Here is a 22251-nt window from a genome sequence, read left to right as displayed (position 1 = left end):
AAAAGAAGCTGTTCGGCTTCTCATTCGTTCCTCTAATGCAGGAAGACGGGCGGACTCTGCCCGACGGCACCCACGAGCTCATCGTTCATAAGGTACAGCTGTCAAAATGTCTTGTTGGCTTTTCTGCAACACATGCAATTTAAGAGCAGCTGTATGTCAAATGACAAATTGTCCTGGCTGACACTTATTTCATTCTGCATGCTCCTTTTTGCCTCAAACCCCTGAATTCAAAAAGTGGCTTCTTATTAAAAAGTGTAAGAGTTAAATAACCGCGTCGGAAAACACTTCCCTGCGGCACACCCAATTTAACTGCACGCTTCGGGCACAGCTCTGGTAATTGCAGACCGTGGAAGTGTTTGTGGATTTAACAGGCTCAAAAGAGGTCACAAACGTACATGCACTGACACAGAGAGCTACTGTTATTTGTGTGATGTTGTACTGTCACCCCTCACACTCCATTAGTACATCAGTTCATTAAAGAATCTTTTGCTGAACAAATAAAAGACTATAATAATATTCTGAGGATTTACGAATGGCCCATTTTTGCACCTTAGTCATGTCTATGTATTTTATTTTATTTGTAAAATTGCAATTAAAACCAGTCTTAACGTATGTCCCATTTAAATCTAACCATGTACAACCTATAAAATAACTTTTATTGGTGTATATGAATCCATGTGTGTAGCCTCAAGAAGGCTTAGCCCATAAACAGGCCCAGTATGATGCTGTGAGCTTCTCGTGGCCTATTTGCGCCCGCTGAAATAGGGCGGTTTGCTCCAGCGTTTACACACAAGTCTCGATGTAACACTAGAAATCACTGAATCCTGTAATAATGCACTGAGCTGTGTCACTGGTCATGTACGACTGCAGTTCCGCTGACCTTTTACAGTACGTGTAGCAGTTTGAGCAAGATAAATGATAAAAAAAAAGAAATAAGTCAGCTGTTTGCAGCTGTTTCTGCTAGAGGCTACAGAACTGCTGACAGAATGTGGAGCAATTGCATGATGCTAATTAAAGCAGTAGTTCAGCCCAAAATAAAACCAATCTGTCATCATTGTACTTACCTTCGTTACAATCCCATATGACTTTGTGCTTTCTGTTGAACACAAAAGAAGTTTTGCAAAATGTTAAAGCTTTCCTTGAAATAAATAAATAAATAAATAATTATATATACTTTTTTTCCCCCTAGGGAAAGCTTATATGTACACACAGTATGATTAAATGTAGATTAAGTGCATTTAGTTTCCCATTATGAAAAAAAAAAAAAGAATTTGCAAAATTCATAAATACATTAGTGTAAAATAATTATAAATCTAAATATTAAACAATAATATTTTAAATAAATAAATTATAATTCTGATTTTACTATTTAGCTGTGGGCATTCTTGTAAAATATTAAAATTATTACATAATATAATCTTAAAATAAATAAATAAAATAATATAAAACATGATTATTTCTATATTTATGGGTTAGGGTAAGCCCAACAATATGATATAGATATGATTTTTTTTTTTATATTCATAAATAAATAATAAACCTACACATATTTATACATGTATAAACATATAGACCCATATATTTATATATGTACATTATGTAGCATATGGTTGGGGTTACCTTAACTTATAAACATGTATATAATTTAATTTTAAATATAAACAAAAATAGTCATGTTTTTATATTATTTATTTATTAGATTATATTGCATAGTAATTTTAATATTTCACAAGAAATTACACTGCTAAATAGTAAAATAAGAATTTTTCAAATACATTTCTGATAATGTATGTATTTAAAATATTATTTAATATTTAGTTACATCATTATTTTAAATGAATTTATGAATTTTGCAATTGTTTTTTTTATTGTTTATATTTATAATTAAATTATATACCATATGCTACATAATGTACATGTATGAATATATTTGTCTGTATGTTTATACATCTATAAATATGAGTAGGTTTATAATTTGTTTATAAATATAAACAAAAAAAATTATATATCAATATTTACTTTTGCTATTCTTATATATATATATGATATATATATATATATATATATATTATATATATATATATATATATATATATATATATATATGTATATGTTTGGTTGTGTTATAATGTGTTAATCAATAAATCGCATATTTAAAAAAAAAAGGGATAAAACAGTTAACGGGATCTTGTTCATGCATGTTTCTAGTGTGAGGAGAACGCTAACCTGCAAGACTGTGCTCGCTACCTCAAACTGCCCTTCTCGAAATCAAATCTGCCCGGCAACAACCAAACTATGAAAGGCACTAAGGAATCCCTATGGATCACATCATTCCTCTGTTCTACCAAACTCACTCAGAACGGTAATATGTGTGTCTCTTTGTACAGGATATGATAGGACAAAACGTCCCTAGTTTTCTTGGCATGATGCATCATAGAACATGGGAACATGTGGGTGTCTGGCATGAAGTTTCACACACTGATTGCTTATTGGCTGTTTCCTGTAGGTGACATGCTGGACTTACTGAAGTGGAGAGCCCATCCGGAGAGAATCAATGACAGCCTGTCTAAACTCAAAGAGATCGATGGCTCAGAAATAGTTAAGGTCAGCTACCCTTCACAGCCTTGCTGTTGGTTAATGAACCTGTCAATCAGAGTGATCTTTCCCCTAACTGGTGTATGTTTACTAATAAAGTCAAATATCTCGAATCAGTTTTTACAAGATACACTGGACACGCTTTTTGGCATTTTGGACGAGAGTTCACAAAGATATGCACTCAAGGTGTTTGATTGTCTGGTAAGTACAGATGCAGATTTTTTTGCACAATAGAGGTTAATGAAATTGCATGTTGCTTACTGTCTGTGTGCATTTTCGTCATTCAGGTGCACATTATAAACTTGCTCCAGGACAGCAAGTTTCAGCATTTTAAACCAGTCATGGACACCTACATTGAAAGCCACTTTGCAGGAGCCCTGTCATACAGGTACGGTAAAAATCAGAAGCGTTTAACTCTCAGGAAGCCTGGAATCGATCCATTGATTTGAAGTTAAAACGTAGAGGTCTAAATGTGTGCTTGTGAAGTGTGCTTGTGCTGTCTTTCATTAAAGTAAATGCCACTTGGGTTGAGGTTTTGTTATATAATGCATGAATATGATGCACTGAATGTGGCTTAAGTGCCCAAATACTTTGTAGGGTCACTGTATAGTTTGTTTCTGTCCTACACGTTTGTTCGCAGCTCTCTCAAAGCACTGATTGCTCACTCGAATAGCTCTTCATTTTGCATGTTCATTCATCTGGGTCAGAGATCAGCCCACATTACAGCCTACACAGTTGTCAAATGTGCATGTTATGCAACCAATTACGTTAAAAACTGGACAGAATCAAACAGACAGCTGTTAAGATCACTTGAAAAATTAGAAAGACTGTACAGTTTATTTGCAGAAATTAATTTAATCATATAGTTTAGAATCAAATCTAATAGACAGGGATTGAAAATCACGACAGTCCAGTTTCATGGGGTGTTTAGACACATCTTTTTACTTCTAGTTATTCTTGCTCACTGGTGCAAATATATTGCATCATGCTCTTTCATTTAAAGTCTCTTCCGTTCTGACTTTCAGTTCTCCTTTTGTTGTGATTTTTAGTCTCTTAAAAAACATGTAACCGCAAGCTTGCAGAGCATTGGAAGATCAGCTCAAGAACTTTCCTACCGTACTTCACTCGCTCCGATGCAATGGAAGTCACTTTCCTTCAGCTTCTCACTGCAATGCTAGGAAATCACAGTCAAAACGCCAGGGATCCCACCATATGATGCTATTGCAATGCTTCTTTTTATGTGTTGCAATACATGAGCTTTTTCAATACACCGTGATTAAGAAGTCTCTCTTATTTTCCTGCAGTATCACGGCTTCACTTAAAATTGCATTTTAGATCTATTTTTTTTTCTATTGATTATTTGAAATTCAGAATAAAAACGTGCTCGATTAGAATGTTATTTTTTTTGGGAAGAAGACACAAAAAACTTGATCAAACATTGGCAGACACATGGCTTAGTGGTTACATTGGGCTTGGGTGCTCCTACAGACAATGCAAGTTTGAATCCGGATTGCAACATTTGCATGCTACATTGTACCTTACATCTGTTTACAATCACTTTCTCTCTCCTATCCGTAAAAACGCCTCAGGTTATGTATGTAACCATGGTTCCCTGAGAAGAGAACGATACACTGCATCCTCTAGATGTCACTATGGGGGACGCCTTAAGCGTGACCAGTGTCTGAAGCATACATCTAAACAAGACAATAACACTGGCCGGCGACAGACTATAACGTCATCACCCGGCGCAACCACAGTATAAAAGGGCTCTGGGAGAACACGTCATCCACTGCTTGGTCTGAAGCTTGTGTCCGAAGCATTGCAAGGGAACTAGAGGACTCAGTGTCTCGTTTCCTTCTCAGGGAACCATGGTTACATACGTAACCTGAGACGTTCCCTTCCGAGGGAACTTCGAACTGCATCCTCTAGAGGTCGCTATGGGGAACGGTATACACACGCTGCCATGCTAAGGGTAGTGCATGCCAGAAACCACGGCAAGTGCTATGTACCAACTCTACCATCGCTGTGGGAGTTCCCCCTAGGACGCCGACGTGATGACCCAAACAACTTACCTGATAAGGGTTGGGCCTAGGGCAGAGCTCAAAGGATTGGAATCAGAAGAAAGAAATTCCTTTGAGGGGAAATGGACCAGACCAGACCCTGGCCTGTCACTCAGGGGGCTACTGCTAAATCTGAATGAACTTGCCCAAAGAACTGGCTCGACAGCTCTTTGGTAGCAACACCCTGCTCAGAAATGTATCAACAGGGATACACAAGTTGAGTGGAGACCAAGGTAAAAACTGGGGCCTTAACCAACTCAGAGAAAGGGAACGAGGCTAACCCTTACCATACAGGATTTTAGAAAGTGCGCAGAAGCTCAGCGTGTGCACTTACCATAGCATGGATTTAGAAACACTGTTACTAAGGGGTAACCGAAACTGTCACTTAGACAGGCCTAGAAACCCTATGTGACTGTGGCACGCTCAGGGAGTGGCAACTAATTCAGCAGGAGGCCGCGTGCTCCGAGCACATGTGGATTGAAAAGGTGTATCTCATAGAAAAAACCTCCATGTGAGGGGAGTATCACCAACTCAACCATAGTAGTCACAGAACAGACTTTCGATCTTTTATACTGTGATCACGCTGGGTAATGACGTCATAGGTTGTCACCGGCCAATGTTACAGTCGTGTTTAGACACCGGTCACCCTGAAGGCATTCCCCAAAGCGACCTCTAGAGGACTTAGTTCGAAGTTCCCTCGTAAAGGAACATCCAGTTATCCAGTTATAGACCTAGCACTACAGGAGTAATACAAGTAATATACTACACACATACTGGTTTGCCAATTCTGCAATAAATGCAATTCAGAAAAAAAGTATTTATTTTGTGGTTTCAGTACACTACAAACATTATTAATTCATCAAGGTCATCATTATTTATTTATTGTTTGTTTGTTTGTGGGTTCAGTACCCTGCAAATATATCGTTGATTTGCCAATATTCAATCATCATTATTTATTTATTTATTTATTTATTTATGTATGTACTAAATTGTGGGCTCAGAACAAACATACTGTTAATTTGTTGAGTCATGTAGTCATTATTATTATTATTATTATTTTTACTACTACTAAATTATGGGAACAGTACTCTACAAACTAATTTTTAATGCAATAAATGCAATTCAGACACATGTCAGATTGATTTCCATTATGAATCTTCCTAAAAATACTTTCAATTCTACTAAACAAACATAATGTCGATGTTCAGTTTTCCGCAGTGTTGTGTGTTTGTGTCTCTGGCAGGGATCTGATCAAGGTGCTGAAGTGGTACGTGGACCGTATTATTGAAGCGGATCGTCAGGAACACATCCAGCAGGTGCTGAAGGTGAGACGCTTCACACTACACGTCTTTTCTCGCTCTCACAAATCATTTTTACACATTCTGCCCTTCTCATTGACATTTAGAGTCTGTCATTACTGTCCTCCATCTTCTGATTTTCTACAGCCACGAATACAAATACAATTTATATTTGTAATGTACTGAATATTCAATTTCGTAGGAATGGTTCGCTGCGGGCCGTTATGACTTCCACATCTTATTAGTTCACACAGCTCATGCATTCTTAATAAGGCCGCTTTTATGTTGCTTTCTGTGCTCAGATCTGCTATTCTGTTGGTTTCCTAGGCGACGGAGTATATTTTTAAGTATATTATCCAGTCGCGACGGCTGTTTGCGCTGGCCACGGGCGGACAGAACGAGGAGGAGTTCCGCTGCTGTATGCATGAGCTTTTCATGTCCCTCCGCTTCTTCCTCTCGCAGGAGAACAAGGGCTCACGGCCCATCACACAGACACAGGTGAGAGACACACAGATCTGTTTATGTCGGAAAACTCCTTATATTGTATAGTTAACACATGGAATGAGCATCATCTCTATTGGGTGAAAAGGGTTGGAGTTTAGCATGCAACATTCCTCTTTCTTTTCTTCCTCCACTAGTTTTAATCTCTTAACTGTCACCCACCCCCTCTGTTTACTTCACTGTATTACAATTAAATCCTAATCTAAGCATGACAAACTATATATCGTTTGAATGGTCTAAGACTCCTAAATATATATTTTACCAACAAATAACAATTTTTTTTTTCATATTCTTGTATAATTATTTGATTTAATTAATTATTTCTGGTTTACAATTCTGGGCTTTGATGTTGTTAACACAACAATAATTAATAATAATATTCTTTTTTTTTTTTCATTTTTTGCTTTGATGTTGTTAACACAACAATAATTAATAATAATACATTATGGTTGTTAATATTATACAAAAGATTTTTAATAATAATTATAGTTATTATTGTTTTTATGTTTTTTTTTTTTTATATTTTTTTATTATTTCTTTTTAATATTATGGTTTTTTTTGTTTTTTTTTATTATACTACTACTACTAGTTATTATTTTTATTACTTATCTATTTAAGATGAATTTGGGCTGTGGAGTGTTATTCTGACTAATAGAGACTACTACTTTTACTACTCACTAATAATTATTTTTTCTGAAACTTTTTAAAGTCTCTGAAACCATGGGACGTTATTAAGGATGTGTTTGCCAGAGAAATGCCCTTAATTTTGACAGACATTTTGCCCTTGAGAGACAAGATCATTTATGTTTTATGGAGAGAATGACGTACAAAGGCAGTTTTCAGTGCACTCCCTAAAATTCAGACAAAGCACTTGAAGTCTCCCGCAAATCTTCTGACTTCTCTGAGCTGAATGTGAGAGTGTCTTCTATTCTCCTTTGCTCGGGTGCCCATCGCGCTGGCTTTTGTTCGAGGCTTGGCGTGAGTTTGTTTTGATGTTCTACCGTGTTCTACACAGAGTCTCAGAGTGCCCATGTGCCCCATTTGAAAGAGAAAGACAAATACTTCCAAAGAAAGAATTGCTTTGGGTTTAATGAGAGAAAGAAACATTGTAGTTGAACATAAAGGATAAGGATGAAAAGAATGAAGTAAAATGAAAAAAAGTGAGATGATGATGGCGCAACAAGATTACAAGGAGCTCTAGGGAAGACTTGAGATAATAGGGAAATGAGAAAAACAGAAAGAATCACATTTCAGTTTGATTCAACACTTGGGAAAAATCACTACTTATTAAATATCACAAACAGATTTTTTTTTCTTAATTTTTTTAACTTTTATTAAAAAAAGGAAAAATGTTTTTTTTTTTTTTGTATTCTAATTGCATTTTACAATTGTATTTTATTTTATTTTATTAACATTTCTGAGATTATTTAAGAGTTTATTTGACGTAAAAAAAAAAAAAAGTGTTTCGTTTGTACACACAATTTAGGGGTGGTTTTATCTGAAATAGTTGATGTTACAAAAAAAATAGAAGTGTCAGTGTGCAACCACCAAATAAATTGGTGTTAATATGTATGAGCAGAAGTTTTATTCTTCTACAAATAATAAGTCCTGACTATTTTAAATTTAAATTTAAAATTTAAATTTAAAAACTATTTCACACACGTAACCAAAAACCAACATGTAATTTACAGTTCTGCTCATAAATATCTAGTTTGCTTTCTACTAGATACTTTAAGATTTCAGTATACTTATGATAATTTAGACTAAATGTATATTAGTATTTATTTTAGTTTTATATCACTAAACACACAAGGTTTGGCAGATCTAGAGATGGATTTTCTTCAGAAGTGCTTATTGAACAATCGTGGGACCTTTTTTTTCTGGGTGAACTTCAACTGAATTTGAGTTATTGGTGTGCAGTATGCTTTAGGTGGTCGGTGGACAGACGGTGGTCTGAGACTGAGACTAGTGTCATTTAACACTTCAAGTTGGATTGTCTCAAGCATGAATAGTTAGTACATCCCAGTAGGGTATAGTTGTGCGGTATATCTGTAGATGTATGATTTATTAGCCCTGTGTTGGGCTGAGTGCCGTTTGAACGTTTTAATCTTCATAGAGAGCAGAGCAAAGGCAGTGATAGAATGCAGGCCAGAGCCGTTCTAATCCCCCATAATCCTCTGCCGTCCCTCCTGCCCCACGCTGGCCCCTCACCACAGGATAACATGTTGAGGTTTGGGCTCTGTCCATGCTCTTCTTGTTTTTGGGATTCTTTCGTAGTGGGAAAAGGCCGTGGGTCAGAGGATGCTCAGTCAGTGTATGAAACTATCTGATATTCATAGTTTTAGTGGACTTTGTAGTTTAATTCATGTACATTGCATACTTAAATATGTTTTATGAAAGGTAAAAATAATTTTATTGTAGTCACATTATAGTTGCAACTTAGTTCTTGTTTGTTTTTTCACAGTTCTTTCATCGTTTTGTTGATAATAGTTGCAAATATTTAAATTTATTTATTTTTATTTCACTGATCATTTATTGTATAATTTATTATTACATTTTACTGATGAAACTTTGTAATTGTTGTTTTTGTTGTAGCAGTTCTGCTCATAACTTTACATACCCCTTGCAGACTACGCAAGATGTGAAATAGTTTACATTTATTTATTTATTTATTTAAATAAGACAATAATCCTAAAAATGCATGTTATTTTATTTTATATTCATTGTTTTGTTTTTGTATACAAATAAGATGCATTAAAAGCTGGACTTTATAGGATGATGTGCAACTGTATCTTATTTTAAAGACCTTCAGAAGCTGCTTTCAAAAGATACATTACATGTTTACATTAAGACAAAATAAGTACAATTTAGTGTGATCAACTAATTCAAAAAGTTGGATAGTTATCATTCATTATGGTACTAAATAAAAAACGGCAGCTTTTATTTGTTAAAATTATTAACATTTTGCATACTCTGCAAGAGATATATAAATTGTGTAATAACGGTTTTATGACAATGTTATGTTTATCTACAAACTTGCATTATATTAATTGAAATATATATATATTCTGCACCTTATTGTCACAATTGTTTAATTTCATTTATTTTTTTTCTCACTGGTAGTTTTTATGTAGTTTCATAATGTAGTGTGCTTTACAATTGCCGTTTTATTTATTTTTACTTATTTTGTTTATTTTTCCATGTAATCAGTGTGAACGAGATTGTTTCTTGATTTGTTTGTTTGTCTCCTGACTCCACAGGCAATGTTTCTGCAGTCATTCCCGGCTGTGTACGGGGAGTTGCTGAAGCTCTTTACGGTCAGGGAAGTGGCCACGTTTGTACGGGAGACCTTGGGTAGCCTCCCCACCCTGTCCCAAGCTGACTGCCCCCTGGAGGCCGTCAAACTGCACTGCATCGCCCAAACCGTAGAGAGCCAGCTCTACACAAACCCTGGTACACAAATGCTCACTGAGGATGAAGATGATGATGGGTAGAGGCAGTCTGCTCAATGTTTGTGTGTGTTTTTATCAGAATCTAGATGTATCCTGCTCCCGGTGGTGCTGCGTTTGCTCCAGGCTCACATGCAGGAGCAGCGAGATCTCGTGATGTGCGCTCACATACTCACCTGCATGCTGTCTCTCCTCAAGAAAGACGACACGGTAAGATAACCCTCACACAACTAGGATAACAAGCAGAGTTATCCTAGTTGTGAGAGAGTGTGTGTGGTTGCCAGGTTGGGAGCATTAAGTAAATCACTGGCCAAAAAATATATCAATTTAAATGAAAATCTCTGATTTTGGGTGATCCAAACTGTTGACATCTGGCAACCGCAGTCATGAAAGTTTGTGGAGGCTTGTTGCCAATGCAAAATAATGCAAATTCCAAATTAAAATGAAATGTTTTCAGGACAAATAACTAGCAGGCAAATATTATGGAAGACCATGTCCGCCACTGAATAAAAATATGTACATGTATGCATGTTTTAATATGCTGAAGGATTTTTTTCCTCATTAAGTCATATATTTAAAGGCAGTTAAAGAAGAGGGTTATAGCACACTCGTAGCATAATAAAAGTTTTAAAAAACACTCTGAGAAGTTGGGTCTTAAAAATTATCACTCTAAATGCACTGCTTTTATTCAAATCCTTTGCCTTCAACACAACTTTTCAAGTCCGTCAGACTTAAAATTTCCTGCTTTCAGCAATCTTCCCTTTATGCATAATCCATAGGTCTCCGTTTGTTATGAAAGTTTTGTGCTGTAAAGAGTATTTAGCTTATTTATTTGCCAAATATCTGCCTTTCCCAAAACACGTTTGTCAAAACGTGGCCCTAAATCCACATAATTATGCAAGGCTCCCTGAAGACCTACTTATCATTCATGCAACCCAGAAGCTTTGTTGAATTAGTGTTTTTTGCACATCCCCTATTCGTGTTGACTTCTGCTTTGAAGAAGACCACAGGAAACTTGTCTTGAAAATGCTGAGGCTGCTCTAAATGTAGACATCCTCTCTGACCTTAAAGTCAAATGGCGGGTCTCACGCACAGAGAAGGACCGATGTGCATCAGACGCACTGGTTTCTTCCTGCACTTGCATAAACTGAAATGACAGCTGAACCTTTCATGGCTGTCTCACCCTTTTTGCCATTAGCTCCCTGTCAGACAGTGTGCATAACATCACCATTGACCTCTTGCAAGGGCAAACATGTATGTGTGTCTGTGTGTGTGTGCAGGAGCCAGCCGTATCCAAAGAGGTGGATCTGATCGTGGAGAGTGTTTTGGGTGTCTTACTGCGGACCATATTGGAAATCGCTAACCGGCCACAACCAGCAGGGCCTACGCTACGGCCCCAAGTTCAAGATGTTACGGTAAGAAAACCAAATAAAAAAGCAGGCTTTATAGAGAATAGGCAAGAGTGAATTTAAAAAAGTGAAACATGTGAGAAAGCATCAGATACAGGCCCTGAGGGCGAGGTAATAACAGCCCAGCAGTCAAAGTGCTTTACACATCAAAGTCTCTCCACACAAGCAGCAGGTGAATCCTGGCAGCGTTCTTGCTAGATGTGACGTATTCCCCAGCGCCCGAAGGGTTTTGTGAATGCAAACCTCGTCAGACCTCATTTCAACTCCAATTTATTCATCCGTATTCAACACAGACTGAGATTTATCAAGGGTTTTATGGGGCGGTTCAGTATGGGAATGAAATAATCTGTGATGTCTTTCTTTTTCTTTCTTTTTTTTTTTTTGTGGAGGCAGGTGTTTTGCAAATGAGTTTACATTGGCAATGTATAGCTAGACCTACATGAAATCTGCTGACTTTTTGAGGTTTTTGTGGGACTGTGGGAAAGTATATGCAGAAATCTGCTGAATATTACAAATATTTTGAAGAACAAAATGTGTTGTGTGTGTGTGTGTGTGTGTGTGTGTGTGTGTGTGTGTGTATACACAGTGTATATATATGTGTGTGTGTGTGTGTATATGTATTTTTTTTTTTATATGAATTATTGTTAATTATTTGTCTTTTTTTTTTATTATATATTTTTTTTTTTTATATTTTTATTTTGTTGTTGTTGTTGAAGAGATTAATGCTTTTATTTAGCATGGAAACATTAAATTGATCAAATGTGAAATAAAGAAATAATAATAGTAAATAATAATAATAATAATAATAATGTTTTTTACAGTATAAAAAGTAGAAATAAAATCATACATACACACACACATATATATATATATGTGTGTATATATATATTTATATATATATATATATATATATATATATATATATATTAACTTGGCATGTTTAGATGAAAGGGTTCAAATTAGTCAAAATTATTACATTTTTACCCATTGTTTATGCATTTATTCAAAGCATTTTCAAAATACTATTAAACATAAATTTAATATATTAAATATGATGACTTGAAGTTATACAGAGCATGTTTAGTAGAAAGTGTACAAATCAGTCAAAATTAAAAAAAGTTTTATCCATTATTTGTGCATTTTATTTCTAGACTTTTTCAAAATCACACTACACAGTGGATTTGATTCTCCTGTAGAAATGCGTTTCTCAAAAGTATCATATGTTGAACGTGTGTGTTTCAGGGCGAGTTTGTGTCGTGTCTTTTGGCTCTGTTGAGGCATATGAAGGACAGACACTACCAGCAGCTCCTGCAGAGCTTCACCAGTAAAGACGAGCTGCGGGTGAGGCACTCATCCACTTTATCTGACTGACATCAGTTCATTATCCACACTGAGAAACATGTCAAACATCCTCTCTTTCTCTCTGTCTCTCTCAGGATTTTCTCCTTCATATCTTCACTGTGTTTCGCATCCTGATAAGACCAGAGATGTTCCCCAAAGACTGGACCATCATGCGGCTCGTCACTAACAAGTTAGAGACTTTACTCCCCTGCAGTTTTACGTGATGTGGTTTTCAGAGTATGAACTGTGATCTGAAATGTTTGATTTACAGCATCATCATCACCACGGTGCTCTACCTGTCAGACGCTTTAAGAAAAAACTTCCTCAGTGACAAGTTTGACTATAAGGTTTGTTCTCAGTCTGTTCGTGTTGTGAAATATGAGTCGATCTGTTCGTTTTCTCTGTGGAACAGCATCTAAACTCTCCGTTTCCATGAAGTGTGGGATTCTTACTTCTGCCTGTCTGTTATATTCATCAACCAGCCCTGCCTCCAGCTCGAGACCTTCTCTGCATCGAAGAGGAAGAAAATACTGGAAAAGTGAGTCCTGCAAGCCCTCCGAATTCAAACTTTCTTATATATATGTCAAATAAAGTGGTAAATCTGAAATTATAAGACCATTATAGTTCAGAATGTTTAATGTAGTGTTTGTTCGTAATAGTTTTTTTTTACATGCTATAATTGTTTATATATATATATATATATATATATATAGTTTTGTTTTGTTTCAGTGTAGGTTTATTTTTTATGTGTATTTTTATTTATTTATTTATTTATTTTATTTCTATAAACTGAGGATCCAGAAGTTTGGAATAATTAAGATTTTTAATATTATGCAACAAAGTCTTGTACTCACCAAGGTTGCATTTTTTATAAATAAAAAAATACAGTAAAAAAATAAATAATATTGTGAAATATTATTACAATTTAACATAACTATTTTTAATTAGAATATGTTTTAAAATATAATTTATTCCTGCGATTCAAAGCTGGTTTCAGTGTAGTTTTAGATTTTCTGTGTATTTTTTTTATTTATTTATTTTTTTAATAATTTATATGTACACTGAGGATCAAAAGTTTTGAGTAATTAAGATTTTGAATATTTTGGAAAGAAGTCTTATGCTCAGCAAGGCTGCATTTTTTTTTTTTTTTTTTTTACAACAAAATATACTAAAAACATTAATATTGTGAAATATTATTACAGTTTAAAATGGCAGTTTTCGATTAGAATTTATTTTAAAATATCATTTATGAATCTTCAGCTTCATTACTCCGGTCTTCAGTGTCACATCATCCTTCAGAAATCATTCTAATATGTTTATTTGCTGCCCAAGAAACATTTCTGATTATAATCAGTTGAAAATATTTGAAGCATCCAGTTCAGTCTCTGAAAACTGCTTTCTATTTTAGTGGAAACGGGATTCTTTGATGAATAGAGTATTGAAAAGAAAAGCATTTTTTTTCAACATTGATAGGAAGAAGAAATATTTCTATCTTGGATATCTTGAGTGTTTACATTCTTCAGGACATCAGTCTACAAATGTCTCATCATATTTTAAACAACTGGCATAAGAGGATGTATTTTAACCATATTTTGCATTCATTTGTGTTCAGGTACGGAGACATGCGTGTCATGATGGGATGTGAGATCTTTAGCATGTGGCAGAATTTAGGTAAGACGTTACCCATTATCAAAAAACATCTTTCTCGAGTCTTATCTCCATGAGAGATGAAAGTTTGCATCTTGTCGTGCAGGAGAGCACAAGCTGAACTTCATCCCAGCGATGATCGGCCCGTTCCTGGAGGTGACGCTGGTGCCTCAGCCGGATCTGAGGAACGTGATGATCCCCATCTTTCACGACATGATGGACTGGGAGCAGCGCCGGAGCGGCAACTTCAAACAGGTCACACAGCGCCCCCTTCTGGTCACTAATGGGACCATTAGCTACCAGACTAGTGAATAATGCCATATTTGCCATATTTTCATTATTTGTTATAGGTGGAGGCGAAACTTATCGACAAGCTGGACAGCCTGATGTCAGAGGGCAAAGGAGACGAAACGTACAGAGAGCTCTTCAACAGCATGTGAGTGAGAGACACATACACAAAACAGCTATACAAACACATGGGCTGAATTTAGTTTAGAGAGCAGTGGTTAGATTAGCATAAAGCAATGAGACGGTAAGTAGTGGCAGGTCAGATCTCACACATCTGTGGGTCAGTCTGTGATTGTGTGACTGTGTCTGTGAGTGCTGTGAAAAAATTTTGATTTACATCTGAATTACAATTTCTGGATATTTTTAACATTTAATGAGGTCAGATCTGAATGTAGATTAAGGTAGAAGTAGTAAAAAGGACACCCAAGTTTGGTGCTTTTTAAAAGTCTACAATAAATGCATGAAAGATGTATTGTATGTTTTAGTTCATGAAGGGTCACTTTTATGCATACCCTGATATTTTGTGTAAAAATATACAAAGAAAACTGAAAATCAAACTTTTTTCACAGCTCTTAAATCTCTATGTGGCTTTATATGTCTCTGTATGTTCTCTATACAAGTCGAATTTCAAGCTTTCTGTTTTTTTTCTTCTTTTTTTTCTTGAAGCTGTCAAAGTTAAAACACATCAACATAACACATCAGTAGGCCTCATGTGGCTTATAATTTACTGCTTTTACAGTATGTTTAAAGATTTCATGCATAGTATTAATAATTATATTTTTTTCCTGTAAATATTCATTAACCTCGACTGTAGTCTGTTTACAGTTTCCAAGCTACAATACAGTCTAAACACATATAAAATAATATATTAAATTGAATATTAATGCTATTTTAGGTGTTGTGAGTAAATAAATGTATAGTAGATATTAATGCTGTTTTATATATTGAGTGAATAAATACAGTACCTAGTAAAGTAATAAATATTTATAATATATATTAAAAATATGTAAAAATACTGTTTCAGTCTGTTTCATAATAAATGTATCTTTGTTGAGGCCCATTTTATACACTCTACAGCAAGATATATAAATGTTAATTGCAATTGATGATAATTATTGATTTAAGGCTTTTGGTGTGGCAGGTGGTTTTATTAATTAACTTTTGCATCTCTCTTCATTTTTCTGCCTTCTTTCATTGTACTAACCGGACTAACTGTACTAACTGAGTTTGAGTGGCTGTTGTTGACATTTAATCTATTAATATGAATTTGTTTTGTTTAATGCTGCTCTGGACTAGAATTCCTCTGTTCGGTCCGTATCCTAGGTAAGATGATCACTAATCACTGTTCTGCTGGACAGCTGTGTGTGAGTGTGCAGGGCAGGATGGGTCATATGGAGGACAGCATTATGACTCCTCCTCTGCTGTGCTTGTTTTGTCTTGTCAGTCTGCTGAAGAAGATCGAGAGAGAGACGTGGAGAGAGAGTGGGATATCCCTCATAGCCACGGTCACACGGCTTATGGAGCGACTGCTGGATTACAGGTGAAATATACACAGCTGTAAAGAGAAGCACACAATACAAATACTAGATACAAAATACCTCATTTATCATTTTTGTAATGGAAAAACTTCTGTTCAAAGGTTTGGATTCCGAATTGTTTTTAAAGAAAATAATACTTTTATTCATCAAGGATAGATTAAACTGAACAAAAGTGAAAGTAAAAAAATAAAAAATAGCAAGAAATATTCCTTTGAGCAACAATTCAGCTTATTAGAAGGATTTCTGAAGTATCATGTGACACTAAAGACTAGGGCTGTGCAAAAAATCGAATGCGATTTTCATGCGCATCTCCTCAGTAAAGGTGCTCCTGTGATTAGTAGTATATCTCCAGCACGTGCGTTCAGATCAGGATTGCCAGGTTTTCAAAACAAAACCTGCCCAATTGCTTCTCAAAACTAGTCCAATCGCGTTTCGTTCTGGGCGATAAAAATACACGTTTTAGGCAGGGTTCCCTTGGAAATATTCACATTTTAGGGGCTAAATATCACGTTATTGGTATAGGGGTCGCTTCAACCCGCAAACATGAAAAAACAACAGACTTGGCAACACTGCTTTGCATTTACTACACAGAGCCGTAATTCACTGACAATCTACATAAAATCGATTTTAAAATCGCAGGCGATTCTTTGTCGATTTTGAAAGCGATTTTGTGTAGCTTGTCGGTGGACTACGGCTCTGTGTAGTAAATGCTGCTCCACCTGAACCAGTGTTGCCAAGTCTGCGGTTGTTTTTCATGGTCCGCGGGTTGAAGCGACCCCAATACCAATAATGTGATATTCAGCCCTAAAATGCAAATTTTACCAAGGCAACCCTGCCAAAAAATGTATATTTTAACCCCAGGATGCAATTTTTTATCGGGGAACCTCCTGGAAATGTGATTGGGCTAGTTTTGGACTAGTTTTGAGAAGCAACAGGGCAGGATCTGTTGTGACAACCTGGCACCCCTGATCTTAACGCACCTGCTGGAGATATACTACTAATTACAGGAGCATCTTTACTGATGAGATGCGCATGAAAATCGCATTCGATTTTTTGCACATCCCTACGAAAGACTAGAGTAATGATGCAGAAAATTCAGCTTTGATCACATGAATAAATAAAATAGATTAAAATATATTTTTGTAATAATATTTAACAATATTGCTTATTTAAATGCATCCTTGCTGAGCAGAAGACTTCTTTCCTAAATATTAAAAATCGTAATTATTCTAAATGTTTGACCCTCGGTGTGTGTGTGTATGTGTGTATATATATATATATATATATATATATATATATATATATATATAACATACATATATATATATATATATATATATATATACACACATATACATATATATTATATTATATAAAATTAAATTAGCTACAAATTACTAAAATTATTAGTAAATGTTACAAAATAGTATGTAAAAAAAAAAAAAATAAAAAATCTGGAATTAAACTCAAAATAATACAAATCAATACTACATTAAAAATGTTAGACTATAATGGATAATAAATAAATGCAATCATGCTGAGCATAAAAGACATCTTTCAAAAACATTAAAAAACTTACTGACCCCAAACTTTTGAACATTGCTGGGTATCGAAATGCTTGTCATTGCTTAAAATATATTTACTTACCAATGCGATATATTGTAGTATTTTTGCATAAAATGAGTAACACATATACTGTAATGAAGCTACTTATTATTTCATCTCACTTTTTATTGGTAAAAAAAAAAAACACATTTAAAAATATACGTTTTAGTTAACTTTGACCTTATCGAAAGTTTAAATGTATTAAGCAAATGAAAATTTTCATTGTTCTTAACTTCTGCCACTTCTGTCACTTTCTTGGCTCATAGATATAAATTACACTCTTTGTGTTTTACAGAGACTGTATGAAGTTGGGGGAAGTGGATGGAAAAAAGATTGGCTGTACAGTCAGTATGCTGGTATGTTTAAGTATAATCTTTAGTGGCATTATTTGTCTTTGTCTTTTAGATTAAATGTTTGTGAATGGTGTCATTCTACTGCTTAGTTCAAGACTAGTGTGTTAACACGGAAAGTGATTTAATTCATGACGGAAGCACGTATTGTGGAGTGATTTCCTGCATTCTGCACTTCTTCTTCAAGTCTACCTGGTTTATCCATATGAATTCATTCAGAGGGAACCAAAGTGACAGTGAAAATCAGTACTGATAAGCACTTGAAGCACTTCATATCCACACTCCACCTCTCTTTGTCTCTTTTCCACAGAACTTCTACAAAACAGAGCTGAATAAAGAGGAAATGTACATCCGCTACATTCACAAGCTGTATGACCTGCATCTGAAAGCGCAAAATTACACAGGTACTCAAGCATGATGTGAACCAGAAGTAGTTTGACGATACGGTTAACAGATATATTCTGATGACGTGTTCATGTGTGCAGAGGCCTCATATACACTTCTGCTGTACGACGAGCTGCTGGAATGGTCTGAGAGACCCTTGCGGGAGTTTCTGAGTTACCCGATGCAGAGCGAGTGGCAGAGGAAGGAGTATCTACACCTCACCATCATCCAGAACTTTGACCGTGGAAAGGTCTGTGTTTTCTGCTGTCCTCCCTGTCTTTGTGTCACGTTTCTTTCGTTTCTCATCACGTGGATCCTCTCAGCCTGCTATTAAATTATCAGTGCGTGATTGTATTTCGAGTAGTTGTCCTTCAGAACTAAATGGCATTTACATAATCAGTAAACTCAATCGTCTAATCACTTGATGAGAATAAAAATCAGTGCGTTTGTTGTCTGCTCTCCTCATGGCTGAAGCCATCTGTTGTGCTGCTGGATTTAGGAAGCAATAGGACTGAAACGCTTCCTCATAATAAACGATGTGGATATTCAACAAATGTCAAGACAATATGAAATATTGCAGTTGAAAGCAAAAGTGAATACATCACATCATGACATTTATTATTACAGTACAAACTAAACACGTAGTTACAAATATGTAGTGCATTTCCAACTCAAGATTTTAGATAATAAAAACCCGTTTATATTTTGTTACACTTTTATTTATTATAATTTATATTTTTTATTTCAGTCATTAAAACAAAATATGGAGCAGTTTTTTTCAATGTCAAGATTGCCAAAGAAAATTTGTAAAAATTGATATTTTGTATGAAGATTTAATTTAATTTAATTTAATTTAATTTAATTTAATTTAATTTAATTTAATTTAATTTAATTTAACCAAGATTTTAGATAATAAAAAGCAGTTTATATTTTGCTAATTATTTATATTAATGTAGATTTTTAATTTCAATCAATCTGCATTTTATTTTATTTATTTTTTATTTTATTGTATTCATTTATTTTATTTTTGACCAGATATTGAATTAAGATCAACCCAAATTTCCTACACCATCTTGCAAATCATCCAAATCTTAAATCTTATCAAGCATGTTTGACTATGTCCTTGCTTCTCAAAGTATTGATGGTGCTCTAGTGGCTCCTACTGGTGAGTTATATTAAAATACCCCTCTACCCCTTTAGTGTTGGGAGAACGGCATCATCCTGTGCAGAGAGTTAGCGGACCAGTACGAATCCTACTATGACTACAGAAACCTTAGCAAAATGAGGGTGAGTTAAAACTCTTTATGTAATAAGACAGTTGTTTGCATTAAGCCAGTTATTAACAGAAACTCTTGAAAAACAGGGTCTCGTTAACATTAGATTAGCTACATTTACAGTTCATATCAGCCCCTAATTGGCTGCATTGTTGATCATTTCACATGCAAAAATTGTTGGTCAATCAAATAAGAGCTCATGTACGTAACTCTAGAAGGTAAAAAAAAATTAAATAAATAAATGTCAAAGTTTGATTGTAGAAATGGTAATCTACAACTTTATTATTTTAGTGCAAGAAAGGTTAACTTTTAGTTAATTAAATGCATCAGATGTGTTCAATATGATCCCTATAACTGAAAAAATAAAAATAAAATTCTGCTTATTATATGACTGCAAATCACAGATGATGGAAGCTTCGTTTTATGATAAAATAATGGACCAACAGCGTCTGGAGCCAGAGTTCTTCCGAGTGGGCTTCTACGGCAAGAAGTTCCCTTTCTTTCTACGGGTATGTGTCATCCTGACATCCTGCAGCATACCAGACGTCACTGTCAGTATCTCTAAAGTCCACTTGGTGTCAGTATTAACCAGAATGTGTGTGTTTGTGTGTGTGTTGTACAGAATAAGGAGTTTGTGTGCCGTGGTCATGACTACGAGCGTCTGGAGGCGTTCCAGCAGCGCATGCTCAATGAGTTCCCTCATGCCATCGCAATGCAACACGCCAACCTGCCTGACCAGACCATCTACCAGGCTGAAGCCCAATGTATCCTCCAGACATCTCGAACACACACACTTGTACACCAGAGAGTCTTATACTTGCACTTTTTTTTTTTTTTTGAAGAGCTGTTCCTTGCATTGTGTAGTTATTGTCCTAGTTTCTTTAACTCATGTCAGTTTGCTCTAACTAACTGATTTACTCATTTTACTATTAGCAGCAAAAATGCATGTCACCCTTACTATTTCTCATTCTATGAGTTACAAATTTGAACTAAACCCTATCAGTATAAAGTGTTAAACTTTAGTGTACAACACAGTTTCCATTCAGTAAATCTGGCTGAATCCTGCTCATTTTAGCAAAATTCTGAAGTTTGAGTTTCATTTGGTATGGATTAAATTAGCATTTGGATGTAAATGCGGCACCCTACCTTATGTAAATTACTACCTTATGTAGATTTCATGAAGAGGAATTTTAATAATTCTCAATATCACATTGCTGATAACAGTTTTATAATTTTTAAAAGTAAAAACTTGCCGTAATATCCCAGAAGCCACTTTTTTATGCACAAAATGGATTTTCTGTATGCTTTATGCAGTGTCAGTGCGAGATGTGTGAAGCCTTGTGAGATGTGTGAAGGTCTTATTACAACAAGGTTTTTCAGAACAAGCACAAGGCCAGAGCTGCCCGCTTTAAATACACACCCATGTGGCTGAAAATCACTGCCCTCCCTCTCAGAACGCATATCAAGCGTGGAGACGGTGGGTCGCAGGAGAGCGTTTGTTCAATTGATGAGACATGTACCTGGAGGCCAGGCACTCGGTGAATATGTGACGTCCTCTTCAGCACAATTAGAGCAGACAGGGCCGGTCAAACTACATGAGCACAGCGTTTTGTTATCCAAGGCGGCGATTAATCATTGGCCTTCCTGGACGTCTGCCCTGCTCGATTCATATTTATGTGCTGATGAGACCTCACGTCTGTGAGGCACAAGATGTTGGTTATTTAAACATTTGCGGAGGATGATTTCCAACTGTACTGTCTGCATTTGGACTGAGAGTGAAGTAGGAGATACCAAAGCAAAATTAGTTATTAAACACTTTTGTAAAGTAATATAATATAATGCATTATTTACATTTAAATACAATTATTAATTTAATATTAATAAAGTAAACATTACTTTTAGTTGTTTAAGAAGTTATTCAGATGCAACATGCACACATTGCATGTCCCTTGACGAACCTTCATGCAGATCTTCAGATCTATGCTGTCGCACCAATCCCAGACAGCCAGGACGTCCTGCAGCGCGACGGCGTCCCCGACAACATCAAGAGCTTCTATAAGGTTAACCACATCTGGAGGTTTCGCTATGACCGCCCGTTCCACAAGGGCACCAAAGACAAAGAAAACGAATTTAAGGTGAGCTAGTGGCCAGAGCGTTTCAGAAATTGAAGTTCTGTCATCATTTATTTACTTTTATATCATTCCAAACCTGTATGACTGTTTTTCTGCTGTGAAACACAAAAGGAGATCTTTTGAAGAATGTGGTGGCTGCTGTTTTCCATGTAGTTTCTGTTATGGAGACTGGAGCTTCGAAGCTTTAAAACAAGATGCAAAACCATCATAAAAGTACCATGAAAGTTGTTCATATGATTATATTCCAAGTCCTCTGAAGTGATATCAAAGGCTTGTGTGATAAACAGACCTCTGGTTTGCTGTTAACTGCAGCATATGTATTGTTGAATCTGTATTCGAATGAATCCGGATACTCCAGTTTTCATTCTTTGAGACCTGTT

At 35.5% G+C, this 22251-nt stretch overlaps 1 protein-coding gene across 1 annotated transcript in view; it reads left to right on the top strand.

Annotated features, from left to right (window-relative positions):
• Positions 1-22251, top strand: part of dock4b (dedicator of cytokinesis 4b) — a 100393-nt gene that overhangs the window by 58151 nt on the left and 19991 nt on the right. Inside the window, 26 exon segments of the mRNA XM_042722751.1 lie at positions 1-92; positions 2209-2362; positions 2507-2604; positions 2713-2796; positions 2883-2983; positions 5899-5980; positions 6281-6451; positions 9715-9907; positions 9986-10113; positions 11184-11318; positions 12555-12653; positions 12749-12843; positions 12925-13001; positions 13092-13191; positions 14266-14324; positions 14407-14555; positions 14651-14736; positions 15885-15911; positions 16033-16128; positions 18027-18087; positions 18392-18485; positions 18567-18715; positions 19666-19752; positions 20144-20248; positions 20362-20503; positions 21708-21874. The exon segment at positions 1-92 is cut by the window's left edge and continues 15 nt beyond it. Of these exon segments, the coding sequence (XP_042578685.1) occupies positions 1-92; positions 2209-2362; positions 2507-2604; positions 2713-2796; positions 2883-2983; positions 5899-5980; positions 6281-6451; positions 9715-9907; positions 9986-10113; positions 11184-11318; positions 12555-12653; positions 12749-12843; positions 12925-13001; positions 13092-13191; positions 14266-14324; positions 14407-14555; positions 14651-14736; positions 15885-15911; positions 16033-16128; positions 18027-18087; positions 18392-18485; positions 18567-18715; positions 19666-19752; positions 20144-20248; positions 20362-20503; positions 21708-21874 (2831 nt within the window).

The sequence above is a fragment of the Cyprinus carpio genome, chromosome B4 (assembly GCF_018340385.1).
Source record: "Cyprinus carpio isolate SPL01 chromosome B4, ASM1834038v1, whole genome shotgun sequence".
Taxonomy (NCBI): Eukaryota; Metazoa; Chordata; class Actinopteri; order Cypriniformes; family Cyprinidae; genus Cyprinus; species Cyprinus carpio.
This window is presented reverse-complemented; position numbering and strand designations above follow the sequence as displayed.